Raw genomic sequence first — 19,126 nt, 5'->3', positions numbered from 1 at the left:
CAATTCACAAATGTAACAAAACTAGAGGTTGAGCTAGCTCGCAGTCAAACTGGAAGGGGAACGCGCGCGATTCCTTGATTGCGTGCGTCGTATTTCAACCGCATTCGCCGCTAGTGGGTATCGCGGACTCCCTCTCGTATCGTTCACTGCGTGGGATCGTCACGTTCAAATGGTGAGTCTTGCGTCTTGTCGTCGATGGATGCCTTTTGTTTGTTTGTTTGTTTGGTTGGTTGGGGGGTTGGCGCGAGCGCGGCGGTGCCTTCGCCTCCCCGGCCTAGCACACGCCGCGGACGTGCACGAGGGGAAGGCACGCGTACTCCTCGAAGGCGGCGACGCGTTCGCTCACGACGTCTCCGCCTGCTAGCCTGCGAAGGGAGTCGGGGGTGCGCTCTGAGCTGTTTGCGCCTTTGTACCCATCGCGAATGAGTGCGACGAGAAGGATGCTCCCGCGGCTGTCGTGTTTCCCCGCGTGTTGGTAGGATTCCTCGGGCACGCCGGAGAAGTACGCCCCGAGGGCGGCGACGCGTTTCGTCGGGCAGAACCCTCCCGTCACGATGGCCTCGGCCCTGTCGACGGACGTCCCGTGATATCCGAGAACGATGTCCGGATCACCCGAGATATCCGAAGAAGCCAGCTCCACGAACCTCTTGACGTGCGGCGACTCGGTGTCCAGAGTCACTTCGCTCACCTTGGCCCTGGCGTACTTGGTGGCCACCGCGTGGACCGCGTGTCGGTTGGCGTCCAAGACCTTCCTGACCTTGCCGAGCACCTCCTTAGCCTTGTTCTCTTCCTCCTCCTTCGCCCTGAGTTCGGCGGCGGCGGCGGCAAGTCGCCTTTCCCTTCCTTGCTGCCTTTGCCTTACCGCCCACGCCTTCTTCAAGCCCGCCTTGGTGGCTGCTAGCTTGGCCGACGCCTTGATCGCGTCCTCCTTCTTCGTATTCGCCGCGATCTGGGCCCAGGCGGTCGGTGCGAGCCTTTCGGCGTTTTGCTCCTCTGCGGCGGCGTCGTCGTCGTCATCTTTTAGTTTTCTCGTCACAGCCGCGGGCAGGCACGGACAGCTTCCTGTTGGCTCTCGAGACGGGGAAGGAGGAGGCTTCTTCTTGCGGAAAACCCTAAAAACCGCCACCACGGGCCGAAGGAGAACGCGCGAGACGGTCGGGACGATACCTTTGGAGCGTTCGGCGTCGCCGGCGGCGACCGCGCACTCGCACTTCGCGTCGCCCGCCTCGAGCGCGCGCGCGAAGCGCTCCCTCGAGCGCGCGTCCGGGAAGACGAAGAGCACTGGCCTCGCGAACCCCCTCGGGCTGACCTGCGTGCCCGCGACGATGTCGACGACGTACGCGCCGCCTCCGAGGCCCAGCGAGCCGAGGTCCACGCGGCCGGGTTCGGAACTCGGCGACGCGCGGGGCGCGCCGGGAAGGACGCTGCGCGGGCTGCCGGGCTCGCCATCCTTCGCGCCGAGTTCGCCGGCGAGCAGGTCCGATACGGAGAGGCCGAGCGTCTCGGAGTATCCGGCCAGTATCTTCTCCGTCGCCTGCGGCGAGTACGCAATCCACGACGCGGTATCGCGCACGAACACGCCGACGGCGGAGGGGTTGGAGCAAGGCCTGAGCGGGCACATCTCGCAGGGTGGGTGGGAGGGAGGAGGACGGGGAGGAGGAGGCTGGCGCGCGTCTCGCTCTGCGGAAAAGTGGACGGATACTAAGGGGTTCACGGGCTCGATCGTCGTTGTCAAGGCAGAAATCCAAGAAAGAACCGAAACGGTCGCCTCGCTCGGGCGGGAGGAGGAAGCTCGGAGGACACGGATACCTTTTTCCTCGTCCTCGTCCGCGATGATCTCCCCGGCGCTTTCCCACGGCCCACCTTCACGCGCGTTTCCTCCCGGACGCCCTCACACGGGCACGCGCGCGCCAAGCACCGCCCCGAGCTTGCACAGGTCCCCGAACACGCCTCCCGCGGTGACTTGCGCCCCCGCCCCCGGGCCCCGGATGATCAGCGGCGTGCTCGACATCTCATCGGAATACCTCGCCGTGGAAATCTCCAGGATGTTATCCGCGCCCTGGAGCCCCGCGAACGGGTGGGACGCGTCGAACTTGGCGAGCTCCACGCTCCCCGTGCCCTTCTCCGCGTCCACCTTGCCCACGAATCGCAGCACCTTCCCCTCCGCCGCCGCCGCCGCCGCCTGCTCGGCGATGACGCCGTCAAACTCGGGTAGCCTTCGCTCGTACTCGGCGACGTCGCAATCCTCCAACTCCGCGGGCACCAGGGACTGGACGTCCACGTCGTCCAACGCCAGGTCCACGCCGCTCTCCCTCGCCGCGATCACCACCTTCCGCGCCACGTCCAGGCCGTTGAGGTCGTCTCGGGGGTCGGGCTCCGTGTATCCCGCTTTCTTCGCCGCGAGGACGACTTCGCTGAACGGCTGCCCGGCACCGACGTCCCACGTGTTGAACAGGAAGCTCATCGTCCCGGAGAAGATGCCCTGCACGGACCGGACGCGGTCGCCCGAGGCGCGCAGCGTGCGAAGCGTGGACACCACCGGAAGCCCCGCGCCGATGGTGCCCTCGTACAACCATCTCGCGCCGCTCTCATCCGCGACGGCACGGAAGCGCCGGAAGCGTTGAAGGTCGCCGCTGTTGGCCTTCTTGTTCGGGGTGACGACGTGGACGCCCTGGGCGAGCCACTCGCCGTACCTGTCCGCGACGGCGTCGGAGGAGGTGTTGTCCACGATCACCGCGGCGCCGTCCGGGGTGGCTCGAGCGTGCGCGACAATTTTCTCGACGAGCGCGTCCAGATCCGCGGCGACGGGCGTCTCCGCGGCGAGCGCCCCGGCGTCCCATTCCGCGACCGCGCGATCGCCGACGGCGGCGTCCACCGCGTCCGGGTTCATACCGTCCGCGCTGGACGCGAGGATCATGTGCTTGGAGTCCGCGCACGCCGCGATGCGGAGGTCGAGTCCGCCGGTGGCGAGCAGCGACGGGGCGTGCGCGCCAACCTGCTTGAGCGTCGCCTTGCCGATGAGGCCGGTGCCGACGAAACCGACGTGGAGGGGTACCTGCGGCGGAGGGAGGAGGCGGTTTGATGAGGGGAGATGCGTGAGCGCGACGGGGGTCGGCGGCGTCGGGGCGTCCATCGTCGCGAACCCGGGCGGCGAGCTCCGCTGGCACTACGAGCTAAGCTCTAGGGTAAACGAGAGGAAGGGGACCGAGGGGACGATGACTCGGCATCGGGCGCGCGCGCACCGTCTTCATCTCCGCCTCTGCCGATGCGACGACCGCGCGGGTGGGCGCTCGATGTGTTCTTAAGGCGCTTCTGCTGTTGAGCGCCCCGCGTCGGACGGCGGCAGTTGGAACAGTGCGGCCAACGACAGCAGCGTACATCACGAGTGACGACGACGCAGCAGCGCACGCGCCTTTCAAGGGGGACGCTTCCTCCGATCGCGCCCTCTCGATCGAAGCCAACCAACCCTCGATCGAAAAACCCGAAGACCTTTGCCCCGTGTCGGAGGACGATTGGGCGGGAGTTCAACAATTCAACAAACCACGGTTGGCAGACCCGGAATCGAGCCACTCAGTGATGACCTGGCGCAATGAGTGAGTGAATGAGCCCCGGTGACTGGCCGCGGGAATATTAGTCTTACTGACGCGGGAATTATTCGCCCCTCTTCTCAACCGCCGCCGCACTTCAAGCAGCGCGCAGGCCGAACCATCGCCCGCGTCGCCTCGATCACCCCGCGTTAAAGACCAGTTAAGACAAGAGCACCATGGCCGCCCTCGGCGTGCGCCCCCCCGAGTGGAACGACAACTACAAGGCTAAGATCAAGAAGATCTTCGATCAGTGCGACGACGATAAGAGCGGAACCGTCTCCCTGGACGAACTCGGCCGCGCTCTGGCGGCGGAGAAGGACCTCTGCCGCATCCTCGGCATCGACCCGATCGCGGCGGAGCCCGGTAACAAGGCCAAGCTTCGCGAGGTCTTCAACACGGTCGACATCGACGGCAGCGACGAGCTCGACTTTGACGAGTTCGGCCTCTTCTTTCAGAGCCGCGTCGAGATCCTCCGCTACCTCCCCGGCACCGACGACGAGGACAAGTTCTGCATCATCCAGGAGTCCATCGAGCAGATCCGCGAGCACGCCAACGAGATCCACCCCATGGCCATCCCCGGTCTCTTCAACGATCGCATCGAGAACATCAAGCCCATCGTGGACGGCCTCGCCGACGCCATCCTCGACGACATTGGCGACGCCGTGGACTGCTTCCTCGAGCCCGACAAGATCATGAAGGCCAAGCGCGAGGTGGGCTACGTCCTCGCGACGCGCGGCGCCACCAAGGCCAACTTCGACGCGTACGGCGACGCCATGCTATCCGCTTTCGAGGCTGGCTACGGCGAGGGCTGGACCGCCGCGCACCACGAGGCGTGGGGCAAGTGCCTCGGAAACCTCATGGACATGTACCGCCTCGGTGTGGAGGATTTCCAAAAGGAGGAGCGCGACAAGAAGCAGGCGGCCATCGAGGCCGCCAAGGCTGCCGAAGCCGAGGCCAAGGCTGCCGCCGACAAAGCGGCGATCAAGGCTGCCGAGGACGCCAAGAAGGCGGCGGAGAAGGAGGCTGCCGAGGCGCAAAAGGCGGTGGAGGCTGCGGAGAAGAAGCGCAAAGAGGAGGATGAGAAGCGCGCGAGGGAGCGCGAGGAGAAGGCCAAGAAGCTCGCCGCCGCCGAGGCGAAGAAGACGGAGGAGGAACTCGCCGAGGAGCGCAAGCTCAAGGAGCAGCGCATGGCCCTCGTCCGCGCCAACCAGGCGGCGAGGATGAAGAGGGAGCAGGAGGCTCTCAAGGACCAGGAGCCGTTCTGCTTCTGCCTCAAGAAGGGCATGGTGAAGGGCACGCCCCTGTACTGATCTCGAGCGGGCGACCCGGCGGCGGACTCGACGCGCCCTCGCGCGCCTCGCGTCCGCCCACGAATCACGTGCCCGCGCGTGTACATAAGCGCGACGCTCTCGCGCGCCAGTTGAAATACATCGTTTTGCGCTCATCATCGACACGCGAGTGTGCGCCCGCCCGTCGCTTCGTCAGTCCCAGGTCGTCTTCAGCCAAACTGCCCGACTGCTCGACTGTTGGTGCGAGTTTCAGGGCCAAATATATATTTGCGCAACACCCATTCCGGCGAGCGCCCCCCGCACGGGCGACCCGCCGATACCCCCGCGAGGCCTCCCGCCTCTCGCCGGGCACGACCCACACGTCTCGAGGCTCCCATCGATGCCTCGAGGCAACTTCGACAGCGCGCACGAGGAGGATGCGTCCGTGACGTCCGGGGGCAGCTCGAAGCGGTCTTGGAGCGTGAATCGGCCGTCGGCGATTGAGCGGATGAGGGAGGCGCCCACGTCCCCGCCTCCCCGAGGTCACGGGGCCGCGAGCGAGTCCGGCAGGACGGACAGCAGCGCCGGGTCGTGGATGCGCAGGGGTGAGCGAGCGCGTCCCCTCGACCGCATCGACGCGCCAAAATTCCTCCCGAATCGTGCCGTCTGCGTCTCGACTGAATTGACCCCCACAAATGCCTGCCTTCACTGACCTTTCCCTCCGCCCCGATCGTCGCAGGAAACGCGAGCAGGGCGCCGGGCACCGCCGGGCTATCCCAACTCGGCTCTCCCATGCGCCCGCCCCGCGATTCGAACTCCACCGCGCCTCCGCAGTCGCCGTCTCGAGCGGAAGCTGCGCGATTCGAGCTCGCCGAAAACGCGCGACTCGCGCTCGAGGCCAAGTCCGCGCAGGTGGAGGGACTCAAGGTGAAGCTCGCCGCCGCCGAGGCCGCGCTCAGGGAACGCGACGAGCGCGAGCGCGAGGAGCAAGCAGCGAGGGCGTCCAGCGAACACGCGGGCGTCATGCACGAGGCGGACCGACTCGGGGATGAGATGAAGGGAGCCCTGGGTAACGTCAAGGCGTTCATGCGACGCGCGTGGACGGGAGCCGGGCAGACGGCGTCGTCGGAAACTGACGACGTCACCGCCGGGAATCGAACCCCCGAACGACGCGCGACGAACGCACGCGACGGACCACACACGCCCTCGTCCGCGATGCGCAGCAAGGCGAAGACGAGCATCGTGGAGAAGCCGGCGGCGCGGGGCGCGTACCTGCGCGCGGGCGGTGACTCACCGGGCGGTGACTCATCACTCGTCGGTCGACAAAGGCCCAAGACGGTCGCGTTCGTCGGCGATCGCGAGCAGCGGCGGCTCGAGCGCGAGGGCGAGGTGGTGGCGGACAACGCGCGCCTGCGACGGACGGTCGGCGAGCTGGAGCAGAGGCTTAAAAGGCTGGCGCGGGTGGCGAGACGCGCCACCGACGCCGCCGAGTCGAAGTTTGCGGATGAACGCGCCGCGCGACTGGACGCGGAGGCGGCGTGCGAGCGGCTCAGGGCGGCGTTAGAAGAGGTAGGAGGAGCGGGGCGGTCGAGCGGCGTCGGCGATGAGGTTGGTAAAGTCGGCGCGTTTGGTCGTTCGCTCGTCGAGGAGCTCGAGACGTCGAGGTCGGCGTGCCGCGACGTGCTGCTCGTCGCCAGATGCGCGGCTCGGGTGAACGCTTCGGACCCCGCCGCGATCGTCGCCGCGCTTCCCGCGCTCGCCGCGCTCGCCGGCGAACGCCAGGGCGACACCGCGCACGCTTTAGCGGACAACGGCGTGGTGGCGTCGGCGGCGGCGGCGATGGAGGCGCACGGACGAGACTCGTCGGTGGCCAAAGCCGGGTGCGAGCTGATCGCGACGCTGGCGAGGGGCGGCGGGCCGAGCGTCCTGAGGGGTCTCGCGGGGTCGGCGAGGAAAGCCGCCGCGGCGGTGGCGAGGGACTTCACGACCCCCGCGAGCGGCGGCGGCGGCGGCGGCGGCGGGCGAGCGGGGAGCCAGAAATTCTCGCCTCGATCGCCCGCGGCGCACAACCCGTCCGTCGCCGTCGTCGACGCGCTTCGTCGGCACGCGAACGACGCCGCGACGTGCGCCGCCGCGGCGGACGCGGCGTGGGCGGCGTCGCATCACGGCGGCGTCGCCGTCGCCTCGAGGCTCCTCGCCGACGGTGTCGTCGCCGCGTTGGCCGACGCGATGGCGCTTCACCCGACGGATCACGACGTCGTCTCCAAGGGGTCGCACGCGGTGTGTTGCGTGGCTGCGACGTCCGCGGCGAACGCGGCGGAGGCGGCGTCGCAGGGGGGCGCGGCGGCGGTGGCTGCGGCGATGAGTGACGGCGCCGCGGACGCGATCGCGGCGTATCCGAGCACGGAGCGGTGGGTCGCGGAGCACGGAGCGGCGGTGACTCACCGGGCGGTGACTCACTCGTCTCGGTCTCGGTCCCGGGCCGTTTACGCAGCCGGCGGCGGCGCGGGTGACGACGTGGACGACGAATCGTGGCTCGTGGAGTACGAACGAGGTGTCATGGAGAGGACCGCGGGGAGGGCGCCGAGGAAGGTGGAGGTTGAGGAGGAGGATGGGGAGGATGGGGACGGGGACTCGGGCTCGTTCGATTTCGACTCAAACTTGTAGCGAAGCGTAGGATGTAAAAGCGCGGGTTGTCGTCGTGTTAAAACGAAACGTCGGCCTCGGCGACGAGCATTACTCCCGGCGCATGTGCGATGGCGTGGTGATCTTGCAATGAAAGACCTAAATGCACATGCGTCGGGAAGGAAACGCTTGATTCCGCTCCCATGGCTCTCATTTTGCATCGAGGAAGACAAAGGAACGCAAAATGAGAGCCATGATGACATCGAGTCAAGAGAAATCGAGCGTTTCCGCGTTCGTCCGCCCCGGTTCTTCACTCGTCACGCTCACTCGTCGTCCTCCTTGCTCCTCGCGTTCTTGCGAGCGTTGTGAATCGCGTCGCCGATGAACGTTCCGGTGCCAGAGCTCACCGGCTGGTGGTGGCGATGCCTGTTTTTGTTGCGAGCGTTGTGAATGGCGTCTCCCACGAGGGTTCCCGTGCCCGAGCTCACCGGCTGGTGGTGCTTCTTCCAGCGGTCCCGTCGGTGCTTGCCAAACTCGGACCATCCCTTGCGAACGCGCTCGAAAGGACCGTCCTGGTTCATGCGAAAGTTGGGCCAATCGCGATCGCGGCGGTCCATTTCCTCGTCGTCGTCGTCGTCGTGGTCCTCGAGAAGCCTGCGGCCCGAGACGCCCTTGCCGCCGGTGAGCTTATCCGCGGTGTCCCCGAGGTGGTCGCCAATCTCGGACACCATGTCAGCCACGCGTTGCCTGTGCGCGTCGTAGGCTTCGTCCACCTTTTGCTTTCCGTACGCGTTCACGCCCGCCGCGACGCCGGCGAGTTTGCCGACCCTTTCAACCTGCTTATCCTGGAACGCCTCGACTCGAGCCTTGTACCTCGCGGAGGACTCGCGCAGGTGATCGCGCCACGCCTCGGCGGCGTTGGCGAGCGCGGCGATCGCGGCGGTCATCGCCGCGGAGAATCGCTCCTCGGCGGAGTTCATGAGCGCGAGGGTTCTGTCCCTGGTCTCGTCGTGCGCGTTGGTTAACTTTGCGGTGGTGTCGGCGATCTCTTTCATGTTGGCGTCGTGCGCCGCCTGAACCGAAGCCTGCGCGGCGCGCGCGGCGTCCTCGATCTTCTGCACGTTGTCCTCGTGGGCGTCGCGGAGCCTGTGGACCATGTCGCCGACGTGGGTGCCGGTGCCGGAGGAGATGTGGGTGTTGTGGTGGCCGATGGTCTGCAGCCTTCGTCGCTGCGCCGAGGCGTCCGCGGCGGGCGTCGCGTCCGCCGCGCGCGCGGTCGACGCGAGCGCCGCGAGCGCGACGAGAAGGAGGGCGGAGGTGCGTGCGCGCATGGTGCGTGGCGGCTGTCGTGTGCGAGAGATGACGCGGCGTTCGACGGCGGCGGCGGAATTGACGGCTCGGTCGCGCGGTGCTCGAACGACGTCCTCGGCGTATCGGAGAGCGCGAAAACCGCGAGGCGATCGCACGCTCGGACTCCATCGTCGGCGCGAACAGCCGCCGACCTCGCCGCGTCGACGCGCGTCGTCGCCGCCGGCGCCCTCGTGCGCACGAACCCTGACACGTGATCGCCGCCGATATGATAAAACCCCGGGTGCCGTCGGCACTCTCGGAAACGTCGAAAGGCGTTTCTTTTCACGAGGTTCCACCCTCGGACGACGCGAATAGGTCGAACGATGCTCCGAGGGTCCGAGGCTCCGTGCGCCGCGCCGACGTTCGTCACTCGCACGCGCGCGCGACGCACGAACTCCCGGTCCAAACCTCGACGCCTCGAAAAACGACGACGATGCGATCCCCGATCCTCCTGCTCCTCCTCGGCGTGCTCCTCGCGCTCACCCCAGGCGCCGAGGCCGGCAAGCTCGGCAAGCTCCTCTGGTGGAAGCACTGGGGCAAGCACGGCCACGGTCACCGGTCCGGAAGCGGCTGGTGGGCCGCGTCCGCGACCAAGTCCGACGAGAAGGGCATGGACCACGGCGATATGACGAAGATGCACGGCGACATGGACATGTCTCACATGGACGACGACGCCGACGACGACGATTCCCAGGACTGGTGGCGCTCCAAGAGCTGGCGCACGGAGTCCTGGTGGGGTAAGCACATGAGCCGCCACGGCGGCTGGAAGATGCGCTCGTCCGGTCGCGCCTTTGGCAGCGGGCAGGGCATCAGGGCGGCCAAGTGCATGGTCCGCGAGTGCGGCATGGAACTGCAGAAGTGCCGCATGGACATGACCTGCCGCCAGGGCGTCAAGTGCGCCGTCGGTGAGGAATCGACCTCCCCGTCGCTTTCCGGGTTTCCCTCCGCGTTCCCTTAGGGCTTTCGACACCCGCCGCCGCCCAATCGCCTCGTCTCGTGCTCGACTCTCGGCGTCACCTTTCGTTGGAAACGAGGAAAAACTTCTCACCTTTTGGCTACATTTGGCTGCGACCCTGACGAAAGGCTGCGGTATGGGATCTGACGACGACAGCCGCCAGTGCTCACTGGACTGCGCCCTCGACAACCGCAACGACGTCTCCACGGCGCTGTTTGGCTGCATCGTGAAGGAGGGGTGCTTGCCCGAGATGTAAAACCGACGACTTGACCAGGACGACGACGACGAGCAAGAACGAGAAGAGCACGATGCCGCCACGAGATGTCGATGACGATCGAACGGACGAAATACCGAACGCAGGAGCGAGGAGTGAGAAAAGACAACAACGGAAGCTGACTTGGGATGCAGACGAGCTCATGGAAACGCCTGGTGTAGCATTTTGCGGCACGGCTCCCGTAAATAGCATGTGATCGACCGGGGCAGTAATATGGGAGCCGTGTGATGCTGCACCAGGTGTTTCTTTACCGACACGTTGAGCATATCCGTCTTACGATGTGATTTCCCGACAACGCATCACCGCTCAACGTGTCTTTCTGCATTGAGTGATTCTCTGCGTTTTCCAACCAGCGAACTCGCGTAGTCTCTGAATTACAAAACCAAACTCGCCCGCTGCGTCCCTCTCTCTCCCTCTCTCTCTCTATCCGCTCGACGCGAACAACTGCCCAAAGATCTTCTCCGCCCACGGCGGCACCTCCAGCTCGACCGGCGCGCAAAAGTTGACCAGCTTCTGCTGCACGTGGTACCTCAGCTTCCGCCCCTTGCTCGCGCGCCTGTCCACGATTTTGCGACGCTTGGCGGGCTTGGAGGCGGCGGCGAGTCCCGCGCCCGCGCCCGCGGATTCCAAAAATTCCTTGAGCACCTGCTCGTAAAAGTCGGCGTCATCGTAGAGCTCCTCCACGCGCGCCTCGGCGTGTGCCCGAGCCTCCAGATCGTCCTCATCGAGGTCCTCGGTTCGATCCCCGGTGGGAGCCGCCTTGGACGCGGCGGCGGGCTCGCCGAGGCGCCTCGGCGCGAGGTGCGCGGGGGGCTGAGATTTTCTGATGAGCCTGTCCGGGATTCTCATCGCAGACGCGACCTGCGAGCTGACGCTCTGGTTGAACGCGCGCATCTCCCCGCCTCCGCCTCCGCCTCCGCCTCCACCAGACATCTTGCCCACCTGAACCTGCGCCTTCCTGTGCCACCTGTCTATGGAAACGTCCCTGAACGCCGCGTATCTCTCGTACACCGAGTCCACGCTTTTCCAAACCTCAGACGCCGGCGCGGCGAGAAGTCCAAACTTGCTCACCGCCGCCATCGCGGACGAAGCCTTCCGCTTCTTACCACCCCCCGCGGGCGTCGTCGCCCCTTCCCCTTCCCCGCCCGCCGCCGGATTCGATCCCGCGGCGGCAGCCTCCGCGATGGCGGGGTTACCGTCTATGAGCGCCGCCTGCAGCGAACACAACGCGTCCAGCGCACCCCTCGCCGCCGCCGCGCACGTCGCCATCGCCCGCGTCACGTTCGCGTCCGCTGAACACAGGGCCACCGCGTACGGCGGGGTGGGCATCTTCGCCGACGCGTTGAGCGCGCGTTGCAGCACGATGCGCGTCTGGAGCGCCTTCTCCCACATCTCGTTTTGTCGCCGCACCGCCGCGCCCTTGACGGCGTTTTGGGATTTCGCCGCGGCGAGGCGATTGGCCTCCGCCTCCTCGCGGCGGAACGCGGCGAGCTCGGCGGCGAGGTCGCCGTCGTCGTCGCCGCCGTCGTCGTCGTCGTCTTCGGAGGCATCCTCCTCGTCGTCGTCCATGATTTCGTCGTCGTCGCCGGAATCCCCTGTTTCCATGTCGTCGCCATCCTCGGACCCGTCGTCGTCGTCGTCGTCGTCGTCGTCGTCGTCGTCGTCGTCGTCTTCGTCTTCGTCGTCATCGGCGGCCTCACGTTCCATTCGCGCGAGGTCGTCCGCGTCCAGTCCCTCCATGCTATCGTCGTCCACGTCGTCGTCGTCGCCCTCGCCGGCCCAGGCGTCCTCCATGGCCTTGCGCGACGTGCGCTTGCCCTGATACTCCGCCCCGAGCTCGTCGAGGCTCAGCCCGCCGCGCATGCGCAGCCTGCCACCCTTCCCGGACGCTTTCTCGTCGTCCTCGGTCGGTCGGAACACGCCGTCGTCGCGGTCCAGCGCGTCGTCGTCGTCGTCGTCGGAGAAGCCGTCGCCATCGGAGGCGTCGCCGTCGTCGTCGCGGGTCAGGGCGCCGCCCGTGGGATCGAAGTCGTCGTCCGGAAGCTCGGTGGATGCCGGCGCGGGGTTGGTGAGCGCGGCTAGGTTGAGCCCGCCGCCCGCGCGGGTCGAGGACCTCGTGGGAGGCATCGCCGGCGGCACGCACGCACGCGCGCGCTGATTTGTTTGATTCGGCGGCGGTCAGCACCGCCGCCTCTCCGGGAAAATGAGGCGAGGCACGGTACGCGTGGATGTTTAGCGTTATATTCCTACGTCTACCAGTCAGGAAACAGACCCATGCTTTTCGTACGATGACTTGTCACAATAAATTTCACCAGCATTCGGTTGGAGTTTTTTGCCCCGCGTTCGGCACCTGAAAAACTTAGCCGTTTCCGAGGGCGGGGCGCACAGCTCGAACGCGCCGGGTCGCGTCCGCGGCGACGGCGTCGACACCATGGCCGAGTACTGGACCGTCACGCAGGAACTCCTGCAGGGCTCGGACCCGATGGTCCGCAAGCCGAAGGCGAGCGCCCGTCCCCGACCGACCGCCGATCTCGACCCGTCCCTCGTCGCCTTTTCAAAGATGCGCCTTTGACCGCCGCGACCGCTGACCCCGACCCAAACCCGATCCCCTCGACCGCCGCAGCTCACGGAGAACCTCCTGAAGAAACCGCCGTTCAGGTTCCTCCACGACGTCGTGTCCGAGGTGACCCGAAACACCGGGTTCGCGCGCGGTCTTTTCGACGCCGTGGAGAGCGACTCGGGGAAGGTCAAGGACAAGGAGAGCAAGGTGGCGTGGCTGACCAAGATCATCGCGTGCGTCGGGCTGGCGCTGGGAGAACACGTTCGCGCGAGGCCGCTGAAGATCGTCGCGGGGCTCGAACCCGAGCACACGAACGCGTTCCTCCAGCAGCTCGCGCGCGCGGCGTCCGCGGGCGACGCCCCGGACGCCGTGCGAAGGACCCTCGCGGGCGAGACATTCGCGGGTGACAATGACAACACAGCTGGCGCCGCTCCTCCCTCGCGGCGGGAACCTCCCCAACGGGAACGGGAACCCTCACCGCCCCGACGGGAGCCATCCCCGCCGCGCGCGAGGTCGCCGTCGCCCGAGGCGTTCGCGCCGCCGCCGCCGCCGCACAGCGACTCGGACGACGAACTCGCTCCAAAGACCAATTCTTCGCGAACCGATCCCGTCGATCGATCGGAACCGCTCAAAGACCAATCGGGCGCATCGACCACGCGCGACCGATCGCCGCCCCCGAGCTCGCGACGGCCCCCGCCCCGGCCCCAGAGCGCCCGCCGCGCGCCGCCCAAGCTCGCATCCAACGTGGTGGAGGTTGAGAGCGGAACGTCGAGTCGGGACGGGTCGAGGCCCGGGAGCGTGGAGGGTTCGCGTGGAGGGCCTGCACAGCTAAGCACCCTAAACCCTAACCCTAAGCCCCCCCTCGCGAACGTGCTGGGCGAGGGCGACGTGGTCGACTCGGACGACGACGACGAATCGGGGGAGGACGCGTCGGCGCCCGCGCCCGCGATCGCCGCCCCATCCGCTGGGACCGCCTGGGACCGCGCCTCGGACATCGGCGGCGGCGCGCTCGTCAGGGACATGCTCGCCGCCAAGCGCGAGGGCGACGCGGCGGCGGCGAGCGCCGTCGGGGCGACGACGGACGAAGCGACGGCCAAGGCGGCCTCCGGGGGCGGGAAGGGGATCATTCTCGGGTCCAGGCGACGGAGCAGGAAGGCGGCGGGCGGCGGCGGGGGCGGCGCGGACGATCACCCGACTGGGGGTTCGACGGGGGGAGTCGGTGGTGGGGTATCGGCGGCGATGTTTCGCGACGACGACGACGACGCGGCCGGCGGAACGACCGAGGACGACGTGGAGGCGATCCGCGAGCGGGTCCAGGCGCTGGTGCAGTTCACCAACCCGCTGGGTAAGGCTATGGACGCGCTGCAGGAGGACGTGGAGACGATGCGGCGCGAGTTGGCGTTTTGGCAGCGGGAAAGGGAGAACATGGGGCGAATCGCGCAGGAGGTCAAGTCGGCGCCGCTGGGGGAGACGGTGGCGAAGCAGGACAGGCGGCTGGAGGAGGCGGACGACGAGATCGCCGCGATGAAGAAGAAGATCCAGAGCGTCAAGGCGGCGATCCACAGAAACGACGACAAGATCGCGAAGCTGCTCGACATGGTGGTCACGCCGGCGTGAGGCGAGGGAAGGGACGCGTTCGAATGAAGCGCGAATGGCACGAACGTGATGTCGCGAAGGTAATATTTTGGAAATTACAGAGTGCCGTTCGCGAGCGGCGTCAGTTGTGATAGATCGGTTCGCCGTCGGTTATAGAAGATCAGTTCGCAGCGCCTCCCCACGTCCCCGAGCCCTTGGACACCGCCACCTTGGAGTTTTCCTTGTTAAAGCCCTCGTAACGCTTGAGCCGCTCGCACCCGAGCGAGTCCCTCGTGTCCACGCCCGTGAACGGGTTCGTCCCGCTCGCGCTGTCGCACAGCCCGATGGCCTGGTACCGGTCGATGACAGCCTCGGTGAAGTCTGCGTCTGTGACGTCGCAGTCGCCGAGATCCGAGCGAACGAAGTTGGCCTCCCTCGCGATCACCCCCCGCATGTTGCTTCCACGCAGCACCACGTAATCCAGGAAAGAGTTGGACATGTCCGCGCCCTCCAGGTTCACCCCGGGCATGACGGCTCGGCTGAAGATGGCCGCGCGGAGGTCCGATCCGCTAAAATCGCTCCCCCGCAGGTCGCCCTCGGTGTAGATGGCACCCACGAGGTCCTCGTGCGAGAAGTCCTCGTTGATGTGCTCAGCCTTGGTCTCCAAGATGACCTCCTGCGTGCGGGGTTTGAGCTTCAGGTTCATGATCGAGGGCTCGTTCACGTCCATCACGTCCGCAGCCATCGCCTCGGTGTAGTGGACGGAGACCGCGGCGATGTACGCGACCGCGGCGACGACGACGGCGGTGCCGAGCAGCGCGCGCCTGACCCAGGGGGGTTGCCAGTCGGAGCGCGCGGGTTCACAAGCACTGCTCGGGGGCGGCGCGGGGTCCGTCCACGGGCTCCTGGTCTCCTCCGTCGTCGCCGCCCGGCGCACGCTCGCGCCGATTGTTCCATTCGCGGGGCGTCCGAGGAATAATCGCCCCGATGGTGATTTTTTAGACGACGACGGGCGAGCGCGCGCGGCCGCGGCGGCGCCGGGGCTGGCGACGCGCCGCGCGCGAACCAGGGGCGCCAGCCCCACCGGCGCGATCGTCCAGGCGGCGGACATTTTCGTCCCGGTCGCCCCGTCGCGCGGAGGCGGCGCCTGTGCGAGTCAGTCGTTATCTCCTCCGTATCTCCTCCAAAGAATGTATCTCCTCCAACGAACAGCGTGACCCGTGACGTGGCGATCTCGAATTTTGGCTCTCGCCACAGTCGTCTCAGGGTTTGAGGGCTCTCCAATCGTCGCCCGGCGGCCCACCATTGCTGCAACAGACGGCCACAGTCGTCCTCCGCGCGGTTATCACTTCGACGATGTCCACGCCGCTCTCTATTTATCATCCGGTGGGCTCGGTCGCCTCCGTCGGCGCCCGGTTCCGCGCCGCGTCGCCCGCCGCCCGCGTCCCCCGCCCCGCGGTGCCCTCCGCCACCGCCCGCGCGTCGAAGAATGCGGATAGCGCGGGCGCCGCGGCCGCCCGCGCGCGCCCCGGACGAGGCTCGTCCCTCCCGTCGCTCGCGCGCGGGCCGGAGCCGTCCACGTCCGGCCGCTCCCACCGGCAAAACACCGTCCGCGCGGCCGCGACCGAGGACGCGCCCGCCCAAACCTCGTCGGGCATCCCCGACGGAAACCTCCGCAAAGACGCCTCCGCCTCTGAGTACGCCGAGCTGAAGCAGACGCTGCTCAAGACCACCGCGCTGTACGGCGCGGGACTCACGGCGTACTGCACCCTCGGGTACGGCCTCGCCAACGGCCTCAGCGCCGCGCTCGGCACCACCGGAGGCGTCGCCTACCTCCTCATGCTGCAGCGCTACGTCGACGACCTCGAACCGAAAGAAGGGTGGGAGGACGAGCTCTACACGCGAAACCTCGTGTACGAACCCGTCACCGACGTCTTCGGCATGATCGGGGGCGCGTTCGGCAAGGTTGGCCAGGTGTACTCGCAGGCGCTGCTGCAGAAGAGGCTGCTGGTGCCCTGCGCGGTGGCGGTCTTCGCGTCCGCGTTCAACGCTCTCGACTTTCCGTTCGACTTCAACTACGGCCCGGTGCTTCTCGGGTTCGTGACGTACAAGGCTGCGGTGCTGTCCATCATGTACGGAGACGTCAAGGGGGACATCACCCGCGCGATCGCGGGGAGCGCGAACGGGGAGGGAGCCGAGGAGCGATGAGTGAGTGAGTGACGAGGGCTCGTTTGTGATGATAATGTTGGAGCCTTAACGGTAAACCTGTTCGACTCGTCGCTTCCGGCCGTATGGTTACGAAGTTAGATTTTGTGAATCACGGGATCGGCGACCGAGGTTATTTGTTGAAAACTTATTTCGGCCGCGTGCGAAGCAGGCAGAGGAACTTTCATCACCCAAGCGCTGTGGCCATTGGACGTCGAACAGAACCGCGGGAATCTCGAACACACAACTCAAATCTCGACAAAACGCGTTAATTAACGCACCAGCAACGTCGCGCCCGAGGGAGCGCGTGATGAACACTACGCGTGGCGCAGCCGCGTGGCACGAAAGATCGCCGCTCAGCCGCTCGCGCGCGGTCTGCTCTCCGAGAGTTCTTTGAGCAGGCCCCGCACCAAGGACTTCCTCGCCGGACCGTCCAAACTCTCACTTCGCGCCCGCGCGCGCGCCACCCGAAAAACCGCCCTCCTCCGGGCGATGCTTCATGAAGCAATCTCTGTGACCTCCTTCGAAGGCGGCGGCGGCAAGGCCCTGCTCGTCACCGCCCCCATCCCAAAGGGCACCGTCGTTTGGTGGGAGAACCAGGACGAGGAACCCGACTGGGTCTCCATCCCACGATGCAGGCTCTACATCGACAACCTGCCCGCCGAAGCTCGCAAGATCTTCGAGCACTATATGTACAAGGTGCGTCCCTTTCCGATCTTCGTTTTTCTCTCGCACCCGGGCGGCTCGTACAGGCGCGCGGATTCCCTGGTGGGACATATCCGCGTTGCCATCCGTGAGCCGCGAAAGTACATCGGCGGGGTCTCAAAGTTCTGCAAACCCCGCCTCGTGCCTCGCCTTGACGAAGGTCCCGCGTCTCCACACGAGGGCGCCTCTTCTGCAGCGATGTAAACTTCCTCCTCCTCGACACGCGTTTGCGTTTGTTCGTTTTTTCTCCTCCCCGCGATCCGACCGCGCGTGGAAGCCATGAGGATCAACTTTAGTCAGGTTAGCTGAGCCCCGCCCTCGCAGCAGAGGGTACTCGACACAAGACGGGACGATGACGCTATCCACAATTCCAAAAACTTTGATACTGAGCTTCGCCGCCGTCCCGGAAGCCCGCCTCGGGCGCACCCGTCGGTTTTCACAAACGACGCGTTTTTTTTCTCTCCACTAGACCAAGTTTTCAAGTTCGACTCCACCAAGCTCAATCGCCTCGTCTCCGTTCCACGTCATCAGGTCGGCGAAGACGCGTACGAGTCCCTCCCCGAGTTCGACAGACTTCCCCACGACCAGTGGAAGCTGGGCGTCTCGGACGATCCGTCGATGTTCATGAACCACAGCTGCGCACCCACGTGTTGGTTCGAGCCCGACGAACTCTACAAAAACGACGGCGTCGTCGTCATGACTGCGACGCGCGATCTCGTCCCCGGCGACGAGCTCACGTTCGACTACGCCACGAGCGAGGACGTCGAACAGAACTGGAAGTGCCTCTGCGGCGAGCCGACGTGCCGCGGCAGGGTGACCAGCGACGACTGGAAGGATCCGGCGTTCCAGGCTAAGTACCGCGGGCACTGCATGCCCCACGTCGAGGTGCGCGAAGATACCAACAGACACTTTGCGGCGTATCCAAACCGACGTTTCGTCTCGGCTGAGCGTCCCGACCCCCGCCCCCCGCCACCCCTCTCGTATTGTACAGGCGCTGATGGCTAACGCCGCGAACGACGCCGCTCTCGGCCTGTTCGCCTTCGCGGACCTTCGCAGGAGCGGCGAGATCGGCGGCGCGTTTTGGTCCCCCGAGGACGTCGCCAAAGCGGGCAGGGCCAAGTTGCCGGAGGCTTTCTGGAGCGCCGAGAAGTGCCGCGAAGAGGCTTCGAACGTCGCTGCGCAGGTCCCTCTCGCGATTAAGACCCCACCGCCGGGTCCGGACAGTTGGGGCCGGCACCTCGTCTACCTCCCCGAGCAGGACGGCGAGGAAGCGATGGCGGCGCCCATCGTGGCGGGTCAAACCGTGATGCTGATGCCGCCCAACCTCCTGCTCCGCGATCGCCAGATGAAGGGCAGACGCGGGTACATGGGCACCCTGTACAACGCCGCGCTGCAGGTCAGACCCAGCGCGCAGCGCCCCGGCGCGCTCTACTCCCTCTCCGAGACGCCGGAGGACCTCGACAACTACATCAACCACTCTTGCGATCCAAACTGCGACGTCGAGGTTTTCCCAACCAACTACCTCATCAAGCTCACCGCCAACCGAGACATCTTCCCCGGCGAACCCGTCACCATCGACTACGAGACGACGGAGGAGGACATGGTCGCGCAGGGAGATCAGTTCGAGTGCGAGTGCGGCAGCGAGAACTGCCGCGGGAGGATCCTCGGTTGGAAGTACAGAGCCGCGAGGGGGCCCATCGCCATCCCGCTCAAGGTTGGCGCCGAAGTCGACTCTCCCGCGGTGACCGAGCCAGCTCGCCCCGGGGTGCTCCAGCCGCTCGTGGAACCCGTCTCGGCGACCGCCTAGTCTTCGTTCGGTCTGGGCGATCGTCGTCATGTCATCGACTTCAACGGTCCAGCACGCTCCACCGTGCTCGAGAGTCCGTTGAAGACGATTCACGTCACGCGCGCGTTTGCGCCAACGGTTCAGTTGGCGTCGTCTCTGTTGTTGTACTTAACTGGAGTTTAGTCTTCATAACCCCGCGTGTTGTCGTCGCGAGCGGACTATTTACCCGACACTTA

At 66.3% G+C, this 19,126-nt stretch overlaps 11 protein-coding genes across 11 annotated transcripts; 6 read left to right on the top strand and 5 right to left on the bottom strand.

The window, feature by feature from the left end:
- Nucleotides 1–72: 72 nt before the first annotated feature.
- Nucleotides 73–1,636, bottom strand: MICPUN_113775 (hypothetical protein). The gene is made up of 2 exons (XM_002508359.1): nucleotides 1,168–1,636; nucleotides 73–993 (listed from the first exon to the last, which is right to left on the bottom strand). Exons 1-2 carry the CDS (start codon nucleotides 1,619–1,621, stop codon nucleotides 275–277), a joined length of 1,173 nt encoding a protein of 390 aa, XP_002508405.1. The 5' UTR covers nucleotides 1,622–1,636; the 3' UTR covers nucleotides 73–274.
- A 67-nt stretch (nucleotides 1,637–1,703) lies between these two features.
- MICPUN_95208 (homoserine dehydrogenase) lies at nucleotides 1,704–3,263 on the bottom strand. The gene is made up of 2 exons (XM_002508358.1): nucleotides 3,243–3,263; nucleotides 1,704–3,055 (listed from the first exon to the last, which is right to left on the bottom strand). The coding sequence occupies exons 1-2, from the start codon at nucleotides 3,249–3,251 to the stop codon at nucleotides 1,892–1,894; spliced, it is 1,173 nt and encodes a 390-aa protein (XP_002508404.1). The 5' UTR covers nucleotides 3,252–3,263; the 3' UTR covers nucleotides 1,704–1,891.
- Nucleotides 3,264–3,646: 383 nt separating this feature from the next.
- MICPUN_113772 (hypothetical protein) lies at nucleotides 3,647–5,035 on the top strand. The gene has a single exon (XM_002508629.1). The coding sequence runs from the start codon at nucleotides 3,764–3,766 to the stop codon at nucleotides 4,895–4,897; it is 1,134 nt and encodes a 377-aa protein (XP_002508675.1). The 5' UTR covers nucleotides 3,647–3,763; the 3' UTR covers nucleotides 4,898–5,035.
- A 612-nt stretch (nucleotides 5,036–5,647) lies between these two features.
- On the top strand, nucleotides 5,648–7,522 carry MICPUN_102578 (predicted protein; the record flags this gene model as incomplete). The annotated part of the gene is made up of 1 exon (XM_002508628.1): nucleotides 5,648–7,522. One exon carries the CDS (start codon nucleotides 5,648–5,650, stop codon nucleotides 7,520–7,522), a length of 1,875 nt encoding a protein of 624 aa, XP_002508674.1.
- A 281-nt stretch (nucleotides 7,523–7,803) lies between these two features.
- On the bottom strand, nucleotides 7,804–8,811 carry MICPUN_102577 (predicted protein; the record flags this gene model as incomplete). The annotated part of the gene is made up of 1 exon (XM_002508357.1): nucleotides 7,804–8,811. The coding sequence occupies one exon, from the start codon at nucleotides 8,809–8,811 to the stop codon at nucleotides 7,804–7,806; it is 1,008 nt and encodes a 335-aa protein (XP_002508403.1).
- A 452-nt stretch (nucleotides 8,812–9,263) lies between these two features.
- On the top strand, nucleotides 9,264–10,041 carry MICPUN_61753 (predicted protein; the record flags this gene model as incomplete). Its single annotated transcript, XM_002508627.1, has 2 exons — nucleotides 9,264–9,735; nucleotides 9,914–10,041. 2 exons carry the CDS (start codon nucleotides 9,264–9,266, stop codon nucleotides 10,039–10,041), a joined length of 600 nt encoding a protein of 199 aa, XP_002508673.1.
- Nucleotides 10,042–10,482: 441 nt separating this feature from the next.
- Nucleotides 10,483–12,186, bottom strand: MICPUN_61752 (predicted protein; the record flags this gene model as incomplete). The annotated part of the gene is made up of 1 exon (XM_002508356.1): nucleotides 10,483–12,186. The coding sequence occupies one exon, from the start codon at nucleotides 12,184–12,186 to the stop codon at nucleotides 10,483–10,485; it is 1,704 nt and encodes a 567-aa protein (XP_002508402.1).
- A 304-nt stretch (nucleotides 12,187–12,490) lies between these two features.
- Nucleotides 12,491–14,236, top strand: MICPUN_102575 (predicted protein; the record flags this gene model as incomplete). The annotated part of the gene is made up of 2 exons (XM_002508626.1): nucleotides 12,491–12,544; nucleotides 12,683–14,236. The coding sequence occupies 2 exons, from the start codon at nucleotides 12,491–12,493 to the stop codon at nucleotides 14,234–14,236; spliced, it is 1,608 nt and encodes a 535-aa protein (XP_002508672.1).
- Nucleotides 14,237–14,290: 54 nt separating this feature from the next.
- MICPUN_108981 (predicted protein) lies at nucleotides 14,291–15,216 on the bottom strand. The gene has a single exon (XM_002508355.1). The coding sequence runs from the start codon at nucleotides 14,937–14,939 to the stop codon at nucleotides 14,376–14,378; it is 564 nt and encodes a 187-aa protein (XP_002508401.1). The 5' UTR covers nucleotides 14,940–15,216; the 3' UTR covers nucleotides 14,291–14,375.
- A 334-nt stretch (nucleotides 15,217–15,550) lies between these two features.
- Nucleotides 15,551–16,402, top strand: MICPUN_61749 (predicted protein; the record flags this gene model as incomplete). Its single annotated transcript, XM_002508625.1, has 1 exon — nucleotides 15,551–16,402. The coding sequence occupies one exon, from the start codon at nucleotides 15,551–15,553 to the stop codon at nucleotides 16,400–16,402; it is 852 nt and encodes a 283-aa protein (XP_002508671.1).
- Nucleotides 16,403–16,891: 489 nt separating this feature from the next.
- On the top strand, nucleotides 16,892–19,079 carry MICPUN_61748 (hypothetical protein; the record flags this gene model as incomplete). The annotated part of the gene is made up of 4 exons (XM_002508624.1): nucleotides 16,892–17,226; nucleotides 17,389–17,404; nucleotides 17,636–17,989; nucleotides 18,096–19,079. 4 exons carry the CDS (start codon nucleotides 16,892–16,894, stop codon nucleotides 18,909–18,911), a joined length of 1,521 nt encoding a protein of 506 aa, XP_002508670.1. The 3' UTR covers nucleotides 18,912–19,079.
- Between the last annotated feature and the right edge of the window lie 47 nt (nucleotides 19,080–19,126).

This window comes from Micromonas commoda, chromosome 10 (assembly GCF_000090985.2).
Source record: "Micromonas commoda chromosome 10, complete sequence".
In the NCBI taxonomy this organism is placed as follows: Eukaryota; Viridiplantae; Chlorophyta; class Mamiellophyceae; order Mamiellales; family Mamiellaceae; genus Micromonas; species Micromonas commoda.
This window is presented reverse-complemented; position numbering and strand designations above follow the sequence as displayed.

What these genes read in the sequence shown, in the direction of transcription:
- MICPUN_113775 (XM_002508359.1), bottom strand. Translation starts at nt 1,621, where the DNA reads ATGTGCCCGCTCAGGCCTTGCTCCAACCCCTCCGCCGTCGGCGTGTTC. An exon ending in CGACGCCGAACGCTCCAAAG is followed by an intron (nt 994 to 1,167) that starts GTATCGTCCCGA and finishes ACGCCGCCGCAG; the next exon opens with AGGAGCAAAACGCCGAAAGG.
- MICPUN_113772 (XM_002508629.1), top strand. Translation starts at nt 3,764, where the DNA reads ATGGCCGCCCTCGGCGTGCGCCCCCCCGAGTGGAACGACAACTACAAG.
- MICPUN_108981 (XM_002508355.1), bottom strand. Translation starts at nt 14,939, where the DNA reads ATGGCTGCGGACGTGATGGACGTGAACGAGCCCTCGATCATGAACCTG.